The 24,384-nt window shown below is 40.9% G+C and overlaps 1 protein-coding gene across 1 annotated transcript in view; it reads right to left on the bottom strand.

The window, feature by feature from the left end:
- dock1 (dedicator of cytokinesis 1) overlaps positions 1-24,384 on the bottom strand; it is a 693,250-nt gene that overhangs the window by 542,025 nt on the left and 126,841 nt on the right. The window contains exons 9-13 of the mRNA XM_041210280.1: positions 24,289-24,370; positions 19,588-19,723; positions 11,285-11,357; positions 5,979-6,058; positions 3,192-3,317 (exon numbers count right to left, since the gene is read on the bottom strand). Of these exons, the coding sequence (XP_041066214.1) occupies positions 3,192-3,317; positions 5,979-6,058; positions 11,285-11,357; positions 19,588-19,723; positions 24,289-24,370 (497 nt within the window). The remainder of the gene's footprint in view (positions 1-3,191; positions 3,318-5,978; positions 6,059-11,284; positions 11,358-19,587; positions 19,724-24,288; positions 24,371-24,384) is intronic.

Below are 24,384 nucleotides of genomic sequence, written 5' to 3'. Positions count from 1 at the left end.
ACATTTTTTAAAAAGCAGCAAATAGGGTCAAAAGGAGAAAAAATGGTAAAGAGGCAAAATTATTAGCTCTTTACTTAAATGCACATTGTATTCGGAACAAAATAAATGAATTAACGGCAGAAATAGAGGTTCATGGGTATGATCTTATAGCCATTACAGAGACATGGTTACAAGAAGATCAAAGCTGGGAACTAAATATTCAGGGCAGGCAGGAAGGAAAGGGTGGTAGGGTAGCTTTGTTAGTGCGAAATGGAATAAGTATGATAGCAAGAAAGGATCTTGGATCGGAAGATGTAGAATCCATATGGGTGGAGGTAAGAAATAACAAGGGAAAGAAGGACACTGGTGGGAGTAGTCTTTTGGCCTGCTGACAGTAGCTATACTGTAGGACAGAAAATAAATTAGGAGACAATGAAGGCATGTAAAAAAAGACAGTATATTAATCATAGGTGACTTTAATCTTCATGTAGATTGGTAAAAGCAAATTGGCAGAGGTTGACACGAGCAAGAATTCAGAGTGCATTTGGGGCAGCTTCTTAGAACAATATGCTGTAAATCCAACCAGGGGTCAGGCTATTTTGGAACTGGTAATATGTAATGAGGCAGGTTTAATAAATGATCTCAGATTAAAAGATCCCCTAGGAAACAGTGACCATAATATGGTAGAATTTAGCATTCAGTTTGAGAGTGAGAAACTTGGGTCAGAAACAACTGTGCTAAACTTAAACGAGGGTAATTACAATGGAATGAAGGCAGAGTTGACTGCAGTGGACTGAGAAAGCAGTTTAGCAGAAAAAACGGTTGATGAACAATGACAGACGTTTAAGAGAATAGTTCATGACTCTCAACAAATATATATCCCAGTGAGGAAGGAGGATTCAATGAAGGGGGTAAACCAACCATGGTTAACCAAGGAAATTAAGGGCAGTATCAAATTGAAAGAAAAAGTATACAATGTGGCGAAGATTAGCGATAAGCCAGAGGATTGGGAAAGTTTTAAAAACCAACAGAAGATGACCAAAAAATAATAAAGAGGGAGAAAATAAACTTTGAGGGTAAACTAGGAAGTAATATAAAAATGGAACAAATGGCGGGGTGGGTGGGTGGAAATAAATACAATAACTATCACTAGAGAACAAGTATTAGAGAAACTAATGGGGCTAAAGGCCAATATAACCCCAGGGCATGATGGGTTGTATCCTAGGATATTAACAAAAGTAGCTACAGAGATAGTGCACGCACCGGTAGTAATCTTCCAGGAATCCTTAGACTCTGGAAAAGTCCCAGAGGATTGGAGAACGGCCAATGTAACACCCTTCTTCAAAATGGCAGGGAGACAAAAAACAGACAACTATAGGCCAGTTAGCTTAACATCTGTCCTTGGGAAAATGTTGGAGTCTATTATGAAGAATGTTAAAGCAGAGCATTTAGAAATACATAATATAATCAAGCAGAGTCAGCATGGCTTCATGAAGGGGAAATCATGCCTAACAAATTTATTAGAATTCTCTGAAGAGGTAACAAGCAGGATAGATAATGGGGAACCAGTAGACGTAATATATTTGGATTTCCAAAAGGCGTGCAATAAGGTACTGCACATAAGGCTGCTTAATAAGGTAAGAACCCATGGTGTTGGGGGTAATATATTAGCATGGATAGAGGATTGGCTAACATATAGATGGTGGGAAGGATTGGCTAACAAAATAGGTGGGAAGGCCAGTGGTGAGGATGACACAAAGAGTCTACATAGGCAAGTTAAGTGAGTGGGCAAAAACTTAGCAGATGGAATATAATGTGGGAAAATGTGAGGTTATGCACTTTGGCAGGAAGAATAGAGGAGCTGAATATTATTTAAATGGAGAAAGACTGCAGAAGGCTGCAGCACAGAGGGATTTGGGAGTCCTTGTGCATGAATCCCAAAAAGCTAACATAAGTTCAACAGGTAATAGGGCAGGCAAATGGAATGTTGGCCTTTATTTCAAATGGAATGGAATATAAAAATAGGGAAGTCTTGCTAAAACTATACAAGGCACTAGTTAGGCCACACCTAGAATACTGTGAACAATTTTGGACCCCTTATCTAAGGGAATATACACTGGCATTGGAGGCAGTCCAAAGAAGGTTCACTAGGTTGATCCTGGGTATGGAGGGATTTTCTTACAAGGAGAGGTTGAATAGGTTGGGCCTGTACTCATTGGAATTAGAAGAATGAGAGGCGACCTTATTGAAACATACAAGATTCTTAGGGGGCCTAACAGGGCAGATGCTCAGAGGTTGTTTCCCCTTGTGGGAGAGTCTAGAACCAGAGGGCATAATCTCAGAGTAAGGGGACATCCATTTAAAAGAGATGAGGAGGAATTTCCTCTCTCAAAGGGTTGTCAATCTGTGGGATTCTTTAACGCAGAGTGCTGAAGAGACTGGGTCATTAAGTATATTCAAGGCTGAGACAGACAGATTTTTAATCAGTAAAGGAATCAAGGGTTATGGGGAAAAGGCAGGAAAGCGGAGTTGAGGATTCTCAGATCAGCCATCATTTCATTGAATGGCGGAGCAGACTCAATGGGCCAAATGGCCGACTTCTGCTCCTACATCTTACTGTCTTTACCCGCTGCTGATCTTGAAAGCCTCCAATGATGCTCCATCATAACTAATGAAACTATGCATGTGCTCATGGACAGAAGAAAGGATGCCCAGGAGTTCAGGCAAACAACTTCTTTTCCGCAGCAGTTTAAAGAGTCCATGAATTTTTGCGTCTCCGCTGGGAGGCAAGATTTATGCCTCAAGACATTATGATGCCAAAACAGTTACCTGACACAAAAATAAAGGGAATGGCAGCGACTGCAACAATTACTGAGGCATCTTCTTGCTCAGTATTGTGGGAAAATGCTTGCTCTCATTGTTCTGACCAAACTGCAGAGCCTGGCATGCGCATCCACAATGAGTCTCAGCCTGGCTTCAGAGCTGGCAAATCGACAGTTGACATCGTTTTCTCACTTCAGCAGTTACAAGAGAGGTGCCATGAACAACACAGACCAATCTACATTGTTTTCATAGACCTTCCCAAGGTCTTCAATCTTGTCAGCAGAGGCAGACTCTTTAAACTTGCTTTTAATGTTAATATATTTACAGTAAGCAAAAATACAGGCTGATGAAGTATTTACCACATTTAAATTGTTTGCTGATAAACTCACCAGGCATTATTATTTCAGGGAAACCCATTTTTCTTGCAACTGCTGTGGTTCTGTCAACAAGATGTGGAAAATCTTTTCGAATCTGATGAACATCGCCTAACAGTAGCTTCATTGTCACCCACAAACCTAGGTGAATAAAAGATACCAAAATAAAAAAATCACAATTCAAACTATTTAGATCAGAAGACTTATCTCCACAATAGAAAAGGAACTGACTTTTAAAATTCAGTGAAACTACTGTTGAAATCCAAAGGATAATAATAATTCATCAATATATTTTATTCTTTTTATTTTTATGAACTGCAGATAAGAAATACAATCTACAAATGTTTCTACTATATCCATCCAAATGTAAGGCTTTCAGAGAAAAGCTGAAACAGAGCCTGGAAATAAGGCGGGGGTCATTGTGAATAGAAGTACAACTAGGTGAGCTAGATGACGGCTTTCGTGAAGGGGAAGGAGTCGCTGTCAATGAGCAAGGCATCGCTCAAAAACATGATGCTGATGCACACACTGAAGTCGGAAATTGGAGGGTCTCATTTCCAAAATAGTAGGAAAATGCTGGTGAGATCTGCAGCTGAAAAAATTGCTGCTTCTGCAGGAAGAGAAGGCGGTAACAGAAGCAAAATTGAGCAATTCATTTGGCTCCTTTGGAAGGACTAGCGATATGTGCTATGGTGGAAAATGTCAAGCTGTGCCTCAGCTTGGATCCATCCAGCAGGGATTCCAGCTTAACAGATCTAGTTGTCAGATGGTGACAGGGATCAGGAAGGATGAACAGAGTGGATGTCAGAATTAAAATAGAAAATGGGAACTGAAGACAACAAAGTAAGAAAAAGCTGGTAGATTGGAACTAAGGGATGGTGGGTAAGGAAACTCAGGTCCAGAGTTACCTGCTCCCGTGCCATTCCCCCAATCTAAAAGTCGGTCAGCACCTCACCAGCGTTAAATCTGGCTGCCTGGCGTGATATTACACCATGTAGCGGACTTAATTATGCCTTAATTTCTGTCCTTCAGAAAGTCCACTCTAGAGAGCTATCAGCCAGTCTGTAGAATTCACCCCGAAGTACATGAAACTGTGTAGCAATAGAAACCCAACTTCCTTATCAATTGATTCTGAACTTCTGAAGGCAAATGGGAGATTAGCAATATAAATCAGTACAGGTTAAATCAGAATAGTTAAGGTGGCCAGAACTTGTCATGTTGATATCTCTGCTCAAGCATATATACTTCCATATTAGAACAGATTTTTCCCCACTGTGTGAAATTGATTAACTCCATGGGTGATAATAAGTCATTTAAGATCATTTAAATGCTGTTTATTGCATATGTGTACTCGTTACAATGTCTGGACTATTGGATATAATGGGGCATAACCTCCTGACACTAGTCGGAAATGCTGGCCTGCAGAAATTAGAAGAAATAAATACCTACTTACCCGGTCTTGAAAATTACGTTGCCAATTCCGCTTGCCAGAGCTGGTTGGGTCTGCATCAAAAGACTCCTTGCAGGCCCCAGCAAAATCTAAATCCAGCGAATTCAAGGAGGTCATGCGCCCTTTTTTTTTTAAACTGCATATGCTGCTGTAAGGCACGTAAGTTTAAAGGACCAGGGAAATTGAGAGGCCAGGGGAAGGTAAGTGTTTAAAATAAGTGCATTGGATGAGGGATGGGGCATAATTAAGGCCGCCGTGCAGTGTAAATATCGCTTTGGGGCAGCCAAATTTAATGCTGGCAAGGTGCTGACCAACTTTTAGATTGGGGGAGTGGCCACTGAGGCAAAGATACCCCTTTGGTGTTGTTCTGCTCAGTTCGGCCAAAGAGCTGAAGCTTTTCTTCTGAGTTGGGGCTTGAGTGCAAATTCGGGAATTAGGGGAATGGAATCTTGGGATGCGAGGCTGAAATCCTGCAAGGTGGGCCGTTGCTGTTGTCATCCAAGTTGGAGCAACTTGTTGAGATATGTCCAAGACGAGATCTTCAAAGGTGAAGATTGATTGACTAAGTGTTTACTGACATCTGTATGGGTTGTTGAGAAATCCATGGGGTCTGTCTTGGTTGCATCTACCATTTAGTGTGCAGTGTGGTGTGTTCAAGCACAGTTTGCCTGTTAATTCACATGTATCTCATATTAACCCTGAATGTTAGCATATAAGATAGATGCTGTAAATTGATTTATCTTTTTGGCCTTGTATAGTAAACTTAATTTTTGTTTGTTTAAAACCCATGGAATCTTGTGGCTTTATTCACTGAGCAAATGTCTTGAATCTCAAACCTTGTCTTCTTTAAACAAAACGTTATTGAACCCTATCCCGATCTCACCAAAAACTTGGGGGTCAGATCTAGGGTCATAACGATTTATTTTTTTAATATTTTACAAGTCATTTTGACAAAATTGTGTTTACTGCTCCTCTAAAGGCCATAAGAATTGAACTTCAGATCACTTTAATAGCATTTTTAAGGAAAACAGTGACCAGGTAATAGACTGCAAGGTAATTCAACCCAGAGTGATAGTATCCTGTTTTGGCCAGTTTCAATCCTGTTCCTATTTAATATAGACTCTCAATAAAAAAAGTTATAATTTTGCTTATGCCAGAGGAAGGCTGATATAAAAACTGTACATTGGTATAATCGGAAATGCTTTTTTAAAGTGAGCAATTTCATGAGATCTTCCCGTTTATACTTTATTTTGCTAAAAATAGAGCAATGTTCAAAAAATTCAGAATGTTCCGTTAAGATGAAAGGTATTTTAATCTCTCATAATTATATTTTGTAACAAAACTGCACTTACCTTGACCCTTGTGGTTTACTTCCTTGGCAGCAATGACTTTATTGATCACAGTCTGAAGGAAGTCATTCTCCCCTGCTACCCTGGGTGAAAAACGGGATGATATGTTCAGCTGCTTGTGTCGAATGGCGTCATCCAATGCTAGCCTGGAAGATGCACATGACGACCAACACCACAGGAAACAGAAGGGCCACACAAACCAGAATTCACAGTACAAGGGGACACAAAATATCATTGCATAAATGCAACAAACAGTTATCATCAGCCAAGGCAAGGGACAGGACAGATGGATAACAAGAAAGACATAGGAAGATCATTATTCAAGAAAATGCTGATTGCACAAGAATAAATGCAAATCTGCATCACTATACCAACATCTTCATGGACTAATGTAAGCCCTCCCCCAACAACATAACGAAAAGAATCACCCTGTTTCCACAGAAAATACAAAATCTTAATGTGCGCATGTCTGGTTTCATAATACAATGAAATCTTCCTAAAATGAGTGCTCAAAGAAATATCTTCGGTGTAATTTCATCTAGACTGAACATTTGATCACAATAATGATAGACACACACATAGGTCCATTCAACTGTATCAATTTCATCCCATTCCTCTGTTTCATGCACAATATCGAAGAACGTTCTATATATTAGCTAATCAAAGTCTACACCCTCACGCTTCCACAGTAATAGGTAAGAAATTATTTAATTCAAGTCTTTTTTTCTCTCCTTAAATGGATTACTTTCCATGGAAACCCTCTAAAGCTGGTTCCACCTTCCTGACGCCATAATGAGACTACTGAAAAGGCAGAGAATCAGAAATAACCCACATATTTTGAAAGATGGTTCACTACAAAGAGGTAGGGGAAAACAAGAAATACCTGATAACATTACTCCTTGGACTTCACTGCATATACTGTTTCCATGGTTAATTGATGGTCCACACTGTGATGACACTTTTAAAAGAATTGTCTGCTTAAAAGTCAAATCAATTCCTTACAATATAATAAAGTATGTTTTTCCACACAGAATGCTATCAATTAATCAACCAAGTTTAAAATCTCTCCATTTCCTCTGTTGCCATAACATAACTTGCTCTTTTATAGCTTCTGGTTAATAAACTTACACTAACTAGGTTATAACACAATTCTAAGACTGTGAAAATCAGAGGGCACAAAACAATTCCTACTAAACTTGCACTCAGTAATGATTCTAACCTTGAGGATTTTGCGTGCAGCACACCTTGTGCTTTTTGTTGTGCAATCTCAGCTAATTTGAGATTCCAACACAAAATCTATATTTTTTCCAACTCTAAAGCCTTCAAATAAACTGTAGCTGCCTCAGAACACACCAGCACTTCAGAAGATAAATGCTATCAAGTTTGCTACTACATATGCTAGGGCATTTATCTGCTTTGTAAGATACTCTTCACTACTGCATGTCTCTCCTTGGTCATTCCACTGAAGTTTCCTGGCACCTCTTCTTAAACAAAACCATTAACACCTCTGTGAAAAGCAGCAAGAAACTTAAGTCAAACTTATGGAACCTTTTTCCCCAATGCCCCAAACTCCTCTGCACACCCTCCCCCTCCCAACAAATTCTATTTTCCAGCAGAACTACATTATACCCCCTAGCTATTCATAACCATCTTGAATAGAACTCAATGACAACTGAGCTTAAATGGACTCCACTATTTCAGATAGCTTTTATAGCAATACAAAAAGGCAGGAAATAAAAAGAATCAGATAAGACAGATAGCTAGACTGCCCTACATATTATGTTACAATAGTTGTAAAGAAATACACAAGCACATAATAAACTCAAGAAAATAGAGAAACACCAAACCTTGGAAGGAGTGAAAGATTTGCATATACAGCATAAACCAAATCAACAGAAGTGTAGCCCACTGAAAGCATATCAAATGTGAACTGTTTTTTTTAAACCATCTAGCAAAAATATCAAACTGCCTCAATTATCTTTACCGGTATGAGTTTTAAAGGTTTTTAAATAATTGTAAGCATGCCCCATAAACTTAATATGATAATGAACAGTTTGTTTGATGGAATATTTAGTCCTGAATTTCTGAGATCAGAACCATCAGATTTCTAGATCTTCATTGCTATCATCTTATGTGACAATTATCCAAAAAATCGTTCAAGTGCTGCATTAAAAACCAGCAAAAGACCCCCATCTGGGGAGGAAGACTTGCCTCCGACAGCTGCCAACCAATCGGAGGGCCAACAGCTCTCTGATTCTAGCAGCATCACCAGGAGAGGTAGCCACTACTGGGGCTGCATTCAGTCCCAGCGAAGAGGAGCCAGGAGCCAAATAAAACTTAAATTGGGATGTTCCCCATGGGGCCAGGGTGCACAGGCACAGCCTGGGTTGGGGTCTAGGGGGTGGAGTCAGACCTGTGTGGGGGGGGGGTAGGGGGCCTGCAAAGGAGGTGCCCTGCCCCCCACTCCCTTTCCCACCTGAGGGTCAAGCAGGCTTACCTGCCGGGGATCCCATCCATTGTCGACCTCCTCCCGCTGGCCGAAAAATTGCAGCCAGGCCAGAATTGGCCCTTAAGTGACAATTAATTGGCCACTTAAGGGCTTGAATTGGTGCGAGCACAGGCAGGTCATCCAAAGCCTCGCTCACCGCCCATTAATTCGCAGCGAGGTCAAGCAGGAAAGGCACCCACCAAATTTTCAGGAAATCTCAACCCCGCACCCACAACACACCCATTCATGTTGCTGATTAAATTTCAAGTCCATGCATTTGCAGGTCCTGAAGAAAGAGTCAACACCAGGGCTAGGAACCTTTATGACTAGCGCACCAAGGCTTTGGGCAATTTTTACATTAAATAATTTCACATTACATTAAATACTGTGCATTTGAACAATGTGTACTCAGGCAAATATTCATAATCTTCCTTCAGTATCCTGGAGAACATTAATTCCTCAACCACCATCAGCATATAGCAGATGACAGAGCGCTTCAGTTCTTTGATGTTTGGGAGACCCTTCTGTGGACAAATCAACTGTCATGCCTGTCTGTATAACACCTATCATTGTGTAGGGAAATGCTAATGAATTGATAAAACAATAAGAATGCTTTGTTTTTCTAGCTTTTAAACAGCTGTAAACAGTAAAACAGAAGGTACCCAGAGCAATGAACTTTTTTTTTATTCTTTCATGGAATGCGGACATCGCTGGCAAGGCCAGCATTTGTTATCCATCCCTAGCTGCCCTTGAACTGAGTGGCTTATTTGGCCATTTCAGAGGGCAGTTAAGAGTCAACCACATTACTGTGGGTCTGGAGTCACATGTAGACCCGACAAGGTAAAGATGGCAGATTTCCTTCCCTAGAGGATTTTTTTTAAAGTCCTAATAATGGCTTCAATTAATTTGAAATATTATTCATTCATTTTGAACGGAATGCTGGTCCAACACAGGGCAGAGTTCAGACATTATGTCCAATCAGGCTTCTTCGGCCAATGACCTCGCCAATGTAAAACCACATCACAATTTCCGTGGCCATAAGCATGTTCCTCAGGACATCCTTTACAGTTATTTGTTTGTAACTCCCAGCCTTAAATGATACAAGACTTCTTGAAGCTGTCAACAGCCACTGGGACTTCTCCAGGAGCTGGTGGAGTCAGCTCCACCCAAGCATATTTCCAGAAGGTAGCCAGACACGGTTAGTGAACCAGACGGATTTTTATGAAAATTGATGATAGTTTAATGGTAAAACAAAAACAGAATTACCTGGAAAAACTCAGCAGGTCTGGCAGCATCGGCGGAGAAGAAAAGAGTTGACGTTTCGAGTCCTCATGACCCTTCGACAGAACTTGAGTTCGAGTCCAAGAAAGAGTTGAAATATAAGCTGGTTTAAGGTGTGTGTGTGGGGGGCGGAGAGATAGAGAGACAGAGAGGTGGAGGGGGGGTGGTGTGGTTGTAGGGACAAACAAGCAGTGTTAGAAGCAGATAGAAAGGAGATATGGCTGTGAAAGCGGGTTTTAGTAAACACCTTGTCAAACACTAGGAGGGAAATGGAAAGCAAGGAAGGTGAGCAAGACAACAGAGAGATACGGAAATCTTGTCGCAGAGAGGAACAGAACTTCTTCAAGGAGGTAGGCATTTCTTGAAGAGCAGTGGCAGTCAAATGCTTTCACAGCCATATCTCCTTTCTATCTGCTTCTATCACTGCTTGTTTGTCCCTACAACCACACCCCCCCCTCCACCTCTCTGTCTCTCTATCTCTCCGCCCCCCACACACACACCTTAAACCAGCTTATATTTCAACTCTTTCTTGGACTCGAACTCAAGTTCTGTTGAAGGGTCATGAAGACTCGAAACGTCAACTCTTTTCTTCTCCGCCGATGTTGCCAGACCTGCTGAGTTTTTCCAGGTAATTCTGTTTTTGTTTTGGATTTCCAGCATCCGCAGTTTTTTTGTTTTTGTTTTTATCTCATAGTTTAATGGTCACCATTACTGAGACTAGCTTTCAATTCCAGATTTTTTTTTAATTAATTAATTGAATTTGGGATTTGTGGTGGGATTTGAACCCATGTACCCAGAACATTAGCCTGGGCCTCTGGATCACAAGTGCAGTGAAATAACAAGTATGCCATCATCTCCCCTGAGATGGTGGAACTGCAAACTAGGATAGTGGAGGAGATCGTTAATGAAAATTGGCAACATTTTAGTTGTTCCATGCAGCCAATTACAGAGTGGCAAAGATCTTCAAATATATTATCTGCCAGACCTGCCAACTTGAATGTGTGTGGAAATTATAAAAAAGAAAAAAAAGCTTTTCAAGAAACAAATTTGAAATACTTGAATTTTCAATACCTGCCTGAATTGTCACAGGATAAAGCTTTACCCAATGCAATGTATCAATCTCTTTTATTTACATTTCATTATACTGTTGCATTCAAGAAAAAGAAATGTTCTGTTGTTACTTGTAATGTATTGATCTTCATTTCCATTTTTACCTATTATGCACCATATGCACATGCAAAGCAAAGCAAGGCAATGCTTGATTATCCATCTGCTTTCTTATTGTGAAAAGAAAATCTTTATAATATAGGCCATTATAGATTTACAAAGCAAACTACAGCATATCATTTTAGCTTTTGAGAAGACAAAATAAATCATTTCAATAAGTTAGTTTTTGTTGCTAGGCACATGGCAATCATAATCATCGACATTACACTGAAATGCAAACACCTACAAGTATCATCAAACATACAAGCACATTTATAAGGGTAAATAAACATAATGTTTTGACCATAGATTGTGAGCTACCAAGACTACTTACGGTTGGAATGGAATGAAATGTTGTTTGTCCTCGTCATCCACTTTCCCGGTAATTATGTCAGTGACGTCCATAACTGAAATAATAATACAAAAAAAGTATTTTTTTCAATTATTTTAAAAGTCTGGGAAATTTTGCAGAAGTTGGTGATACACAAGCTGACAAGAGTTTCAGCGCCCTCACTTACACAAATTTACTCCATTGAGCAGAAACTTAAGTAAACTAGCCATATAAATACTGTAGCTACAAGAGCAGGTCTGAGGCTAGGAATCCAGTGGCAAGTAACTCACCTCCTTACTCCCCAAGGCCTGTCCACCATCTGCAAGGCACAAATCAGGAGTGTGATGCAATACTGTCCACTTGCCTGGATGAGTGCAGCTCCAACAACACTCAAGGAACTTGTCGTCCAGGGCAAAGCAGCCTGCTTGATTGGAACCTCTTCCGCAAACATTCACTCCCTCTACCACCGACAATAGTGGCAGCAGTGCGTACCATCTACCAAGGCTCCTTTGGCAGCACCTTCCAAACCCATGACCTCTACCATCTAGAAGGAAAAGGGCAGCAGATACGTGGGAACACCATCATCTGGAAGTTCCCCTCCAAGCCACTCACTATCCTAACTTAGAAATATATCGCCATTCTTTCATTGTCGCTGGGTCAAAATCCTGGAACTCCATCCCTAACAGCACTATGGGTGTATCTACACCACAGGGGCTGCAGCGGTTCAACAAGGCAGCTCACTGCCACCTTCTCAAGGGCAATGAGGGATGGGCAATAAAAATGCTGGCCTAACCAGTGACGTTCTCATCTTGTAAATGAGTAAAACAAAACACTTTTTGGACTGAAATACCTTGGACTCTGACTTGATGTTCCCAAGTGATCAAAGTATCATTGGATTCTGCTGCAGATCAATACAGCCTTTTAAAAAAAACTGCATCATGCTATCCTTGCCCTTTTACAAAGGAAAAAATAATGGTACATTTAGCCTTTTGTGCTTTACTTCCCCCAACCCAGCTGTCAGCAAGGTAAACAGCAGACCAACATACCACAGACTTCGATCTTAACCATCAAGCCAGATGAAATAATGAAAGAAGTTAGAAATAATTAGCCAACCCATGTTGTAGCAGCTCACAGGAGGAAGACAAATCCTCTACAAAAGAGGCTGGATTATAGCCCAAAGTAGACCAATGAGGGGCTCACTTTTAGAGTACTGCTTACTGATTTAAGCTCCCTACCACTATGTTTTGAAAAGTGTTCAGAGTAAACAAAAAGAGTGACTCTTATATAAGGAAGATATAGGGTATAATCCTCAAAAAATATGAAGACATAAATGTGGAACTCTGTTTTCAGTGGAGTTTTGCATGTGTACCTACGCATCATTACATAATTCATGTTTTAACAATGTATTTACACTCCAGCAAACAATGGTAAATCATGAGGCAGATGAGAGAAATGAGGAGCAAGAAGATAGTGATGGCCATACCCTGAGTATCAAGCATATCGTTGATCAAGAAGCTACCTGGGCATACGAGAGAATCAGTGCAACAGGAAACTGCGCCGATCTAAGCAGATGATAAGTGAAATTTGTGCCATCAATGGTGAACATAGGAACAGGGGTAGGTCATGCAGCCTGTTGAGCATTTTCCGCCTTTCAATTTGACTTGGCTGATCATCTACCTCAATGCCACCTTCCTGCACTATCCTCATATCCATTTATGTCATCGGTCTCCAGAAATCTATCGATTTCTGTCTTGAACATACTTAACAATTGAGCTTCTACAGCGCTCTGGGGTAGAGAATTCCAAAGATTTACCACCTCTGAGTGAAGAAATTCCTCCTCATCTGAGTCTTAAATAGACTACCCCTCATTCCGAGACTGTCTCCCCTGGTTCTGGACTCACCAGCTCGGGGTAACATCTTATCCACGTCCAGCCTGTCAAGCCCTGTAAGAATTTTGAAAGTTTCAATAAGGCCACCCCTCATTCTTTGAAACTTTAGGGAAAACAGACCCAGCCTCCTAAGTCTTTCCTCATTAGACAGTCCTGCCATCCCAGGGATTAATCTGGTGAACCTCTGTTAGATTCTTCCTATGGCAAGTATATTCTTCCTTAGATAAGGGGACCAAAACCATGCACAATACTCCAGAAGGGGGCTCACCAAGGCTCTATATAACTGCAGCAAGACATTCTTACTCCTGTACTCATATCCCCTCGCGATGAAAGCCAACATACTATTTGCCTTCCTAATTGCTTGCTGCATCTGCATGCTGGCTTTCAGTGACTCATGAACAAGGACACCCAGGTCCCCTTTGGACACCCGCACCTCCCAATCTCTCGCCATTTAAGAAGTACTCTGCCTTCTTGTTTTTTCTACCAAAGTGAATAACTTAGCACTTAGTCACATTACATTCCATCTGCCATGTTCTAGCCCATTCATTTAGCCTGTCCAAGTCCCTTGAAGCCTCCTTGCATCCTCCTCACAACTTACATGCCCACCCAGTTCAGTGCCATCAGCAATTTGGAAATATTACAATTGTCCCCACACCCAAATCATTTATAGAGATTGTGAACAGCTATGGACCTCACACGGATCCTTGTGGTACCCCAACATAACAGCCTGCCGTCCTGAGAATGATCTGTTTATTCTTACTCTCTGCTTTCTGTCTGCTAACCAATTCTCGATCCAGGCAAGTATATTTCCCCCAACCCCATGCACTCACTAATTTTATTTACTAACTTCCTGTATGGGACCTTATCAAGACCTTTCTGAAAATCCAAATACACCACATCCACTGGTTGTCCTTTATCTAAGCTACAAGTGACATCCTCAAAAAAATCCAAGTTTGTCAAACATGATTTCCCTTTAATTAATCCATGGTGACTCTGCCCAATTTTATCATTCTTTGCTAAATGTCCAGTTATCACATCCTTTATAATAGATTTTAACATTTTCCCTGCTACTGACATCAGACAAACGGATGTATAGTTCTCCAGTCTCCTTCTTCCCTTCTTAAATAGTAGGGTTACATTTGCTGCTTTCCAGTCTGTAGGAACCTTTCCAGAATCTATAGAATTTTGGAAAGACAATCATCAATGCATCCACTACACCTCTCTTTCAACACCCTGGGATGAAGCTCATCAGGTCCAGGGAATTTATCAGCCTTCAATCTAGTTGGCTTTTCAAGTACTACCTCTTTACTATTACTAATTTCTTTTAGTTCCTCAGTTTCACAAGTCCCTTGGTTGCCTAGTATTTCTGGGAGATATTCTGTATCACAGATGCAAAATGACTGTTTAGTTTCTCCACCATTTCCCTGTTCTCCACTAAAGATTCTCCTGTCCCTACATGTAATGGGCCCACATTTGTCCTCGCTAATATCTTCCTTTTCACTTACCTAAAGAAGCTTGTACAGACACCCTTTGTATTCCTCATTAGTTTAGATTCATATTCCCTTTCTTAATCCTCCTTTGCTGGTTTCTAAACTGCTCCCAATCCTCAGACTTACCACTTTCTTTGGCATCATAAGCCACTTCCTTTAATTTAATGCAATCTTTAACTTCTTTCATTAACCACGGTTGATTTACCTTTCCCTTTGTGTGTTTGTGCCTTGGAGGAATATATATCTGTTGTAGCCCATGTAGTATTTCTTCATAATACTAGCCATTGCCTGTCTACTGTCAAATCTTTTAGTGTATTATCCCAGTCCGCCATAGTCAACTTGCCCCTCATACCTTCCTAATTTCCTTTCTTCAGATTTAAGACCCTGGTTTCAGAATGATCTATATCACATTCAAACTTAATGCAAAATTCTATTATATAATGGTCACTATTTCCCAAAGGCTCCTTTACAGCAAGGTTATTAATTAGCCCTTTCTCACTGCATAAAACTAAATCCAAAATATCTCAATCCCCAGCTGGCTCAATGTACTGTTCCAGAAACTGATCTTGTACACACTCCAGGAATTCATACTCCACAGCAGTAGTGATTTGGTTAACCCAAACTGTGTGTAATTTGAAGTCGCTTGTTCTTACTGTATTACTCACATTAAATGCATCTCTAATTTCCTGATTTAAAACCTGCCCAACATTACCACTACAGTTTGGTGGCCTATAAACAACTCTCACCAATGTCTGCTGCGCCTTGCTGTTTCTTAGATTGAAAGATCAAGGTGTAGAATCAGTTTGGGTGCAGCTAAGATCTTCTCTTATCAATGTACTGATCTCATCCCTTATTAAGAGTGTTACCCCACCTCCTTTTCCTTTTTGTCAATCCCTCCTAAATGCCAAATATTCTTGGATATTCAATTCCCAGTTTTGGTCACCCTGTAATCACGTCTCCGTAATGGCAACTAAATCATACCCATTTGCCTCAATTTGTGCATTCAAGTCATCGACCTTTTTGCAAATGCTATGTGCACTCAGAGTGCCTTTAGTTCTGCTTTTATAACTTTATTCTGATTCTATTTGATGTTTGCCTATACTTAGTCAATCTATTTCTGCTTTCTACTTTTCTAAATGCCTTTACCTGTTTTGCTTCCCTCAAATCTCAGCTCCCTCTAAGGCTCCCATCCACCTGCCAATCTTGTTTAAACCACCCACAACAGCACTTGCAAATCTCCATAAGGTTGTTAGTCCCGGTTCTGTTAAGGTGTAACCCATCCATCTTGTATGCGTCCCACCTGTCCCAGAACTAGTCCCAATGCCTTGGAAATCTGATGCCCTCCCTCCTACACCAGTTCTCCAGCCACGTGTTCAATCTCTCAATTCTCTTATTTCTATGCTCACTAGTACATGGGACTGGAAATAATCCTGAGACTAACGTTTTAGAGGTCCTGCTTTTCAATCTGCTTCCCAGTTCTCTGAAATCTGCTTTCAGGACCTCATCAGCATTCTGACCCAAGTCACTGGTGCCGACATGGAACGTAACCTCTGGCTGTTCACCCTCCCCCAGAAGAGCAGCCACTCAACATCCTTGGCCATGTCACTCAGAAGGAAACATACCATCCTGGAGTCACACGTACAGCCACAGAAACGCCTGTCTGTTCCTCGGATTAACGAATCCCCTATCACTACTGCTCTTCTCCTCTTCCACCCTTTCTGTACAGCTGAGCCGCCCATGGCACCACAAACTTGGCTCTGACTGTACTCCTGAGGAACCAGTATCTAAAATGGAAAACCGGTTGCGAGCGGGACCTCAGGGGACTCCTGCATTACGTCTGGTTCTCCTGGACTGCCTGGTGGTCACCCATTCCCTTCCTACCTCAATGCTCCTAAGCTGCAGTGTGACCACCTCTATAACCATGCTATCCACGAAGCTTAGGTATCAAAGCCCTCATCAGGATGGCATGAACATCTGATCCAAGCATATTTCACCAAAGTGCTACTCATCCAGCAGGACTGTCTGCATTGGCACTCACTTTGATCTGCCTGTGAGAACAGATCCATTAAATGCACAACTTTGAACAGATCCATTCTTACTGACAATGCATAGTACATATCTCTCCAACAATCTGTGTCCATTTTCAAGGACCACTGCTTCCCTTCACCACTTCTTTCTTTTCCAATCTTACCATTAAAAAATGTAAGCTCATACAGCTGGGGTCATGGCTCAGCATTTCCAATCTTAATAATAAATTACAATGTGCACAATCATAAATGAAATCAACCCAAGTGAATCGCTCAATGCTATGATCGACGTGGTGACCTTCGCTCCGGACGCTTCTAGCAGTGCTCCTCTTGTGGTTTCAGATGAGGCAGCCTGCTAACTTGTGTACACTTGAGGCCAAGATACACATGGTGGTTGTCCTCATTGTTCAGGTGCCAGGTATATGTAAATTGATATATAACTGCTATTCACATTTGTGACAAAAGATCCAATCTTAGATATTAGTGTAGAAGTCAATAGTTCTAAATACGATATTCGGATAACAAATTAAAGGAACAGATGTAGAAACTGCAATCATGACTCACTTTTAATCCAGTCCCTTGATTATTTTGAAGTCATCACTCTAGAACCTATGTAAACAATTTCAACAACTATATATTTCCAAGAATGCAGCTTTGCATCCACTTTATGTGAAAATGAATGGAAAGTAGAATCTCGTGAGGTAATGTTCATTTTTGGCAGAATGACATCACCAGCATCCAGATTACTGACTTGTATTCATTTAACCTGCACATATATGTTTTTTGATCTGTGCCAGAGCAGTGTGTGCAGGAATCCCACATTTTACTTAAAATAGCACCTGATAAATTGCATACTGTTAGTGCAAGATTTTATGCTGTATTCAAATTTACACTTTAAAGTAGAAATGATCAAATTTGCCCTTATGTAGCATTATGTCTGATTGTGTACATACAGCCCAGCATACTCCTGACTCCCAACTATTGCATGCATGTCAGCCTATGGTAAATATAACTAGTGGGTTATCAAATTCTTGTACAGCGTTCTGTTTAATACTTAAAATCCCAACTGAAATATTGAAGAATTGAAACATTTTTTTTCAAAAAAATCATCCCAAGATGTTCATCGAAGATTCATACAAATAAAACATACGTTTCTCCAGTATGTTAGCTACATTTTTTGTGACTATTACTGCTCAAATGAACAAAACCGTTAAAAAAATATTGATTACACAATAAATGAAGGCTTTCTAAAAATAATTCAGGCAACTTTTTGGAAATGAAGAGCAATTAAGTTATTAGTGCTTTCTCAGCAGCTAACTATTGAAACATTTATCCCTTCCTAAATGCATTACGCAGAAAATTGCTTATGAAAATCAAAGTGATACAATAGCAAACAGATGATGTCACACAGAAAGCATGTAAATCTTTAGAGATTACTTTTAAAAACAGCAAACAGTTGCAATTTGTATAGTGCAATGTCATCATCCATTTTTTAATATGTAAAAATGTTTCCCTATATGGATGGTAAATAGTTATCCATGCATCCAGATGAATCATTTGTCATATTCCACTTTGTTGAGTAATTATAATTGCTGCTAGACACATTGACAGTTCCCTGCTGAAAACCACAAATCACTCAAATTCCTTGTGAAAATTATTAAATTTTATTAAAATAGAAAAGCTGCATCCACAGATATAAAGGTAACCAAAGAAATCCAATGAAATCCATTATCAAGTATGTTTTTTTAAAAGTAGGCGATTAACCATAGTCCACAAGGGACCAGAGGCATCTCTCTCCATTAGAGATACACAATTGGTTATGTAGCTTGAGGAGCACTACTCCACACCAAGCATGGGACACAACAGCAAGGAAGTAGACCTCCAGGAATCACCACAGCCAGTTCAGGGATTGAACCCCCACCATTGGCCTCATTCTACACCACACTCTAGCCATCTAGCCAACTGAGCTAAAAGCCCAAATGCTTCAATCAGCGTTGAAATCACTGCATCCAACACTGATCAGCCAGGAAACTGCGCACTGACCTGGTTATGCTTAAAACAGTCTGACTTTCAATGCAGCAACCTGATGAGCCCCCTCAGTGCAGGAGCCCATGCAGAGACTTGTGAAGAGGATCAGCACAGCAGACTAGCCCCTTTTTTAATGGCATTAGCTGCCGTATTATGAGTTTAAAGGTCCGATTTGAATGTTAGTAAATGGATGAATCGGTGATTGAAGGAGGTGGATTGGGGGTGAGTGCGAGAGGTGTGTGTGTGTGTGTGTGTGTGTGTGTGTGTGTGTGTGTGTGTGTGTGGTGGGGGGCCAGGGCGTGAGAGATGGGTACGTGGGTGGGGGGTAGGTAGGTATCGGGGGTGTCAGCTTGGGAGATAGTCAGTAAGGTTGTAGTTGGGTGGTCAGATTTGTTGCAATATTTAAGCGCCAAGTCACGCTGAGCTTTCTTGAGCAGTCTTCCTACCATTACACATTGAAATACATCAATGTTACAATGCAGAAACAACAGGCCATTTGGCCCAACCAATCCACGTAAGTGTTTATCATCCAGGAAAGCAAATGACCCTCACTGTACTTACCCACTCTGATCCTAGATGCTTTCACCCCATTTCCCCCCATTCACCTACTCAATTAGCTTATTCAAGTGAGTTGCTTATTCTCTTTGTCAACTGAAGACTAAACATTGCATTGCCTGTGGTTAATTGGCAAGTCACATACAAAACCTTTGAAAGATTAGAATTCTACATATACCCCTACAAGTTGTAATGTTTATTAAACTAGTTGAAAATTTGAAAGTTTCCGAAAGGAAGAAAATTAAAGAGCATTTATCATACTTGGTAGTTCAAGTTTAATTAGTAATATATTTTATATATTACAGGTGAGCCTTTACCTGCCACTCCAAAGGGTCTTCTCAGCCCTGTAGTGAGTTTCTTGGTATTATTGTCCTTCAGCTCCATGCGACCCACTCTGACAATTTGGCACACAAAGCTAATTTTTTCTCTTTTAAGATCTTTGCTGCCAAGGTCCTGTGAAAAACATAGAAATATCCCAAATAAAATATTTCAGTTCCGATGAGGTATACACATACACTCAAAATATCATAACCTCTCTTTTCCTTTCACAGATGCTGACTGCTGTGGCTAGGTTGGCAGCACTCTTATCCTTGAGTCACAAGGTTCTGAATTTCAAGTCCCACTCCAGGGCTTGAGCACAAAAATCAAGACTGAAACTCCAGTACAGTACTGTGGAGCACTGCACTGCCATCTTTCAGATGAGATCTCAAACACCATCTCAGGTAGGCATAAAACTTTCCATGGCAGTATTTCATAGAAAAGCAGGAGAGATTCCCCTGGTGTCCTAGACTACATTTAACCCTCAATCAATATCACGAAAACAGATTATCTGGTCATGATCACATTGTTGTTTGTGGGAGCTTGCTGTGCATAGATTGGCTGCTGCATTTCCCATACTACTACAATGACTACATGCATGGTAAGGTGCTGTTGAGACATCCAGTGGTCTCGAAAGGCACTATATAAATGCAAGGTTTTTTGTGTACTTCCAGCCTTTTTGTTTTAATTGAGACAGTTTACTCATCTTATGCAAGGTAGTTTTTCCTTTAAAATGCCTGAATTAATATTCTAATTAAAATGTAACATTAAAGTTGACCTTTAATTTCTTCCATAATTGACATTATTTTCAGCTGAGTAATTATGTATCTTACCAGGGGATTAAAGCTTTACCTTGAGAGGTCATTATGAAAATGAGCACTCAAAGTTACTTTAGTAAGCAAACTCTACGTTAGAAATAGAAAGCCTTTAAATGCTCTTAATTTTTCATGCTAGACAGTAACGGTCATCTGACCATCATCAGTGTAGGATTGATGTGGAGAACAATTGCATCTAAGGAAATTACTAGTCTTCACAAAAACACAGTTGAACCAAGCCTGTGCCAACTTGCAGTTTTCAACACATCATTATCCATTTGATCACAAGAAAATCAACAATTTGGTGAGACGTGCCATTATATCTCTCAAAAATTGATCAGTTTACCAGTGTCACAGCATGTTCAAGGCCGCTGCTGCAGACACAGAAGGCATAGTCTGCAACTACGACTACTTGAAGGCATTGGATGTTGATGCATCTGTGCAAAGGAAAATGGGAAATTGTTCTAAAATCTCTATTTCTGCAATAACAACTAAATTGGATGCGTAATATTATTTGCGTTGTACAATTTCTGATCTGAATGTGTGTGAGAATATAGGGAATGGAAATACTGTCTTATGAAAAATCTCATTATTGAACCATAGTGTAGATGAACTACACTGTTTTACAGGTTATGAACGCATAAATGAATGAATATGGGATCTGAGCATTGCTGGCAAGGCAAACATTTATCATCCATTCCTAACTGCCCTTGAGACAGTGGTAGTGAACCACCTTCTTGAACCGCTGCAATCCACGTGATGTCTGGTATACACTCTCAGTGCTGGTAGGGAGTTCCAGAATTTTCACTCAGTGACAGCAAAGGTATGGTGAAAGAGTTCCACACCAGGATGGTGCGGACATGGAGTGGAACTTGAAAGTGTTTCTTTTTCAACTCTTGCCCTGCATGAGAGTGTCACTGGCTAGGCCAGCATTTTTATTGTCCTTGAGGTGGTGGCGGTGAGCTGCTTTATTCAACCGCTGCAACCCATGTGGTGTAGGTACACCTATAGTACTGTTGGGGAGCGAGTTCCAGGATTTTGACCCAGCACCAGTGAAGGAACAGTGATATAGTTCCGAGCCAGGTTGGTGTGTGGCTTGGAGGGGAACTGCCAGCTGGTGGTGTTCCTATGCATCTGCTGCCATTCTCCTTCTAGTGGTACAGGTTATGAGTTTGGAAGATGCTGTTGAAGGAGCTTTGTTAAGTTACTGCAGTGCATCTTGCAGATGCACTGCCACTGTGCATCGGTGGCAGAGGGAGAGGGTATTGAAGGTCGTGGATAGGGTGCCAATCAAGCAGTCTTCGTCCTTATGGTGTCGCGCTCCAGTGTTGTTGCAGCTGCACTCATCCAGGAAAATGGAGAGTATTGCATCACACTCCTGACTTGTCTCTTGTAAGATGGTGGACAGGCTTTGGGAAGTTAGGAGTTGAGTTACTCTCCATAGAATTCCCAGCTTCTGACCTGTTCTTGTAGCTACAGTATTTATGTGGCTTGTCCTGTTCAGTTTCTGGTCATAGTGGCGGATTCAGTGATGGTTATGCCATTGAATATCAAGGGGAGATGGTTGGATTCTCTCTTGCTAGAAATGACCATTGTCTGGCACTTGTGTGGCTCAAATATTACTCGCCACTCATCAGCCCAAGTCTTGAGTATTGTCCAGGTCTTGCTGCATATGGGCACGGACTGCATCAGTACCTGAGGAATTGTGAATGGTGCTGAATATTGTGTAAGCATCAGCGAACATCCCCACTTCTGACCTTACGACGGATTGATCAAGCAGCTGAAGATGGTCAGGTCCAGGGCACCACCCTGAGAATTTCCTGCAGTGATATCCTGGGACTGAGATGGATGACCTTTGCTCGGTCAAACACTGCCTTGGTATCAAGGGCAGTCACTCTCACTTCACCTCTGGAGTTCAGCTCTTTTGTCTATGTTCGGACTAAGGCTGAAGCACTGTCGATGGTACCTTCTATCACTTTGCTGATGATCAAAAGTAGATTGATGGGCAGTAACTGGTCTGTTGGATTTGTCCTGCTTTTAGTGGACAGGACATACCTGGGCAGTTTTCCACATTGCTGGGTAGTTGCCAGTGTAGTAGCTGTACTGGAACAGCTTGATTAAGCATGCAGCTAATTCTGGAGCACAAGTCTTCCGTCCAATTGCTGTAATGTTGTCAGGGCCCATAGACTTTGCAGTATCCAATGCCTTCAGCCATTTCTTGATATCACATTGAATGAATTGGATTGGCTGAAAGCTGGCATCTGTGAGGCTGGGGACCTCACGAGACGGATCATCCACTCAGAACTTCTGGTTGAAAATTGTTGCAAATGCCTTATCTTTTGCACTGATCTGCTGGACTCCTCCATCAATGACAATGGGGGTATTTGTGGTGCCTCCTCCTCCAGATCGTTGTTTAATTGTCCACAACCTTCACTACTGGGTGTGGCAGGATTGCAGAGCTTAGATCTGATCCATTGGTTGAGATCACTAAGCTCTATGGCATGTTGCTTTCGTTGTCTGGCCTACACTAGTCCTATGTTGTAGCTTCACCAGGCTGACACTACATTTTTAGGTACACTTGGTGCTGTTCCTGACATGCCCTCCTGTATTCCTCATTGAACCAGGGTTAATACCCCAGTTTGATGACATTGGTAAAGTGGAGCACTGATTCATCAGCTGAAGGAGGAAGGTAGGTGGTAATCAACAGGGGGTTTCCTTGCACATGTTTGACTCAATGCCATTAGTCTCCATAGGATCCAGAGTCGATCTTGATGACACCTAGGGTCAATCCCTCCCGACTATATAGCACTTTGCTGCCACCTGTTGTGGTTCTGTCATGCCAGTGGGACAGGACATACCCATGGAAAGCAATAGAGGGGTGTGGGACATTGGTTGTAAGGTTTGATTCAGTGTGTATGTGTATGTCAGGTTGTTGCTTGACTAGTCTGTGAGATAGTTGTCCTAATTTTAGCCCAAGTCCCCAGGGGTTAAGGAGGAGGGTCTTAAAGAGTTAGCTGTGCCTTTGTAACTTCCAGTGTCTAGGTCAATGTTGGGTGAGCCGTTCTGTTTTATTCTTATTTGATTTTTCTGTTGATGTTCATATAACAGAGGGGTTTGATAGACCCTTTCAGAGGGCACTTGAGTTCCCAACTCTGCTCTCGGTCTGGTGTCAGATATAGGTCAGACCAGGCAAGGTTGTCAGATTTCCTTCCGTGAGGGCCATTAGTGAACCAGATGGGTTCCAGTAGTTTCATTATCATCATAACTAAGGCTATCTTTTTATTCCAAATGTATTAATTAATTCAGTTTAAGTTCCCCTGGTTGCCATGCCTCAGGAGCATCAGCCCAACATTACCACTATGCTACCATTCCGTCTTCTCCTGAGGTGAAGTGCTCTTCCTGTGCTATGATGCCTCAAGAAGTTTATTAATGAATGCAGGATATCCAATCTGAATAGCTGATTACGTGCATAATTTCAATAAATTACAAATTTTGAAATTTTTAAAAACTAATTTTTTTGTGTTAAACCTTTCCACCTATTTTTAAAACATTCATTACTCTGGTCATATTATGTTGGCTTTTCTTGCACTCTTCCTTAGATTTTAGTACCTGTAGAGAAACAATTTTCTAAAAAAATGTTAGACTGCGGCATTTTAAAACTTCTAACCTAAACCTAACCAAACGGAGGAACAAGCAAAGCCCTTTCAACTATAACCTTATTTCAAATTTTTAACCAACTGCATGGGATTAGCTACATCATTAATCTCTGCAACGTAAAACCAATTTGAAGTAAAAGTGAAGTATCAGAACAAAAACCACTCTATCACACTAAGGTTTATCAAGCTACTAGTTCACTAAAAAATGTAAAAGGCGAAAATAGCTTACAGTAAATACGGCTTTCAGGTTGTTTAGCCGGTCTATGTCTTTTGGAAGACCTGAGCTCGCCCATCGAACTAGGTAGTTTTCACTGTAAAAATAAAA

Source organism: Carcharodon carcharias, chromosome 17, assembly GCF_017639515.1.
Source record: "Carcharodon carcharias isolate sCarCar2 chromosome 17, sCarCar2.pri, whole genome shotgun sequence".
NCBI classification, from domain to species: Eukaryota; Metazoa; Chordata; class Chondrichthyes; order Lamniformes; family Lamnidae; genus Carcharodon; species Carcharodon carcharias.
The sequence above is the reverse complement of the archived record's forward strand: the minus strand, read 5'-3'. Positions and strand labels throughout refer to the sequence as shown.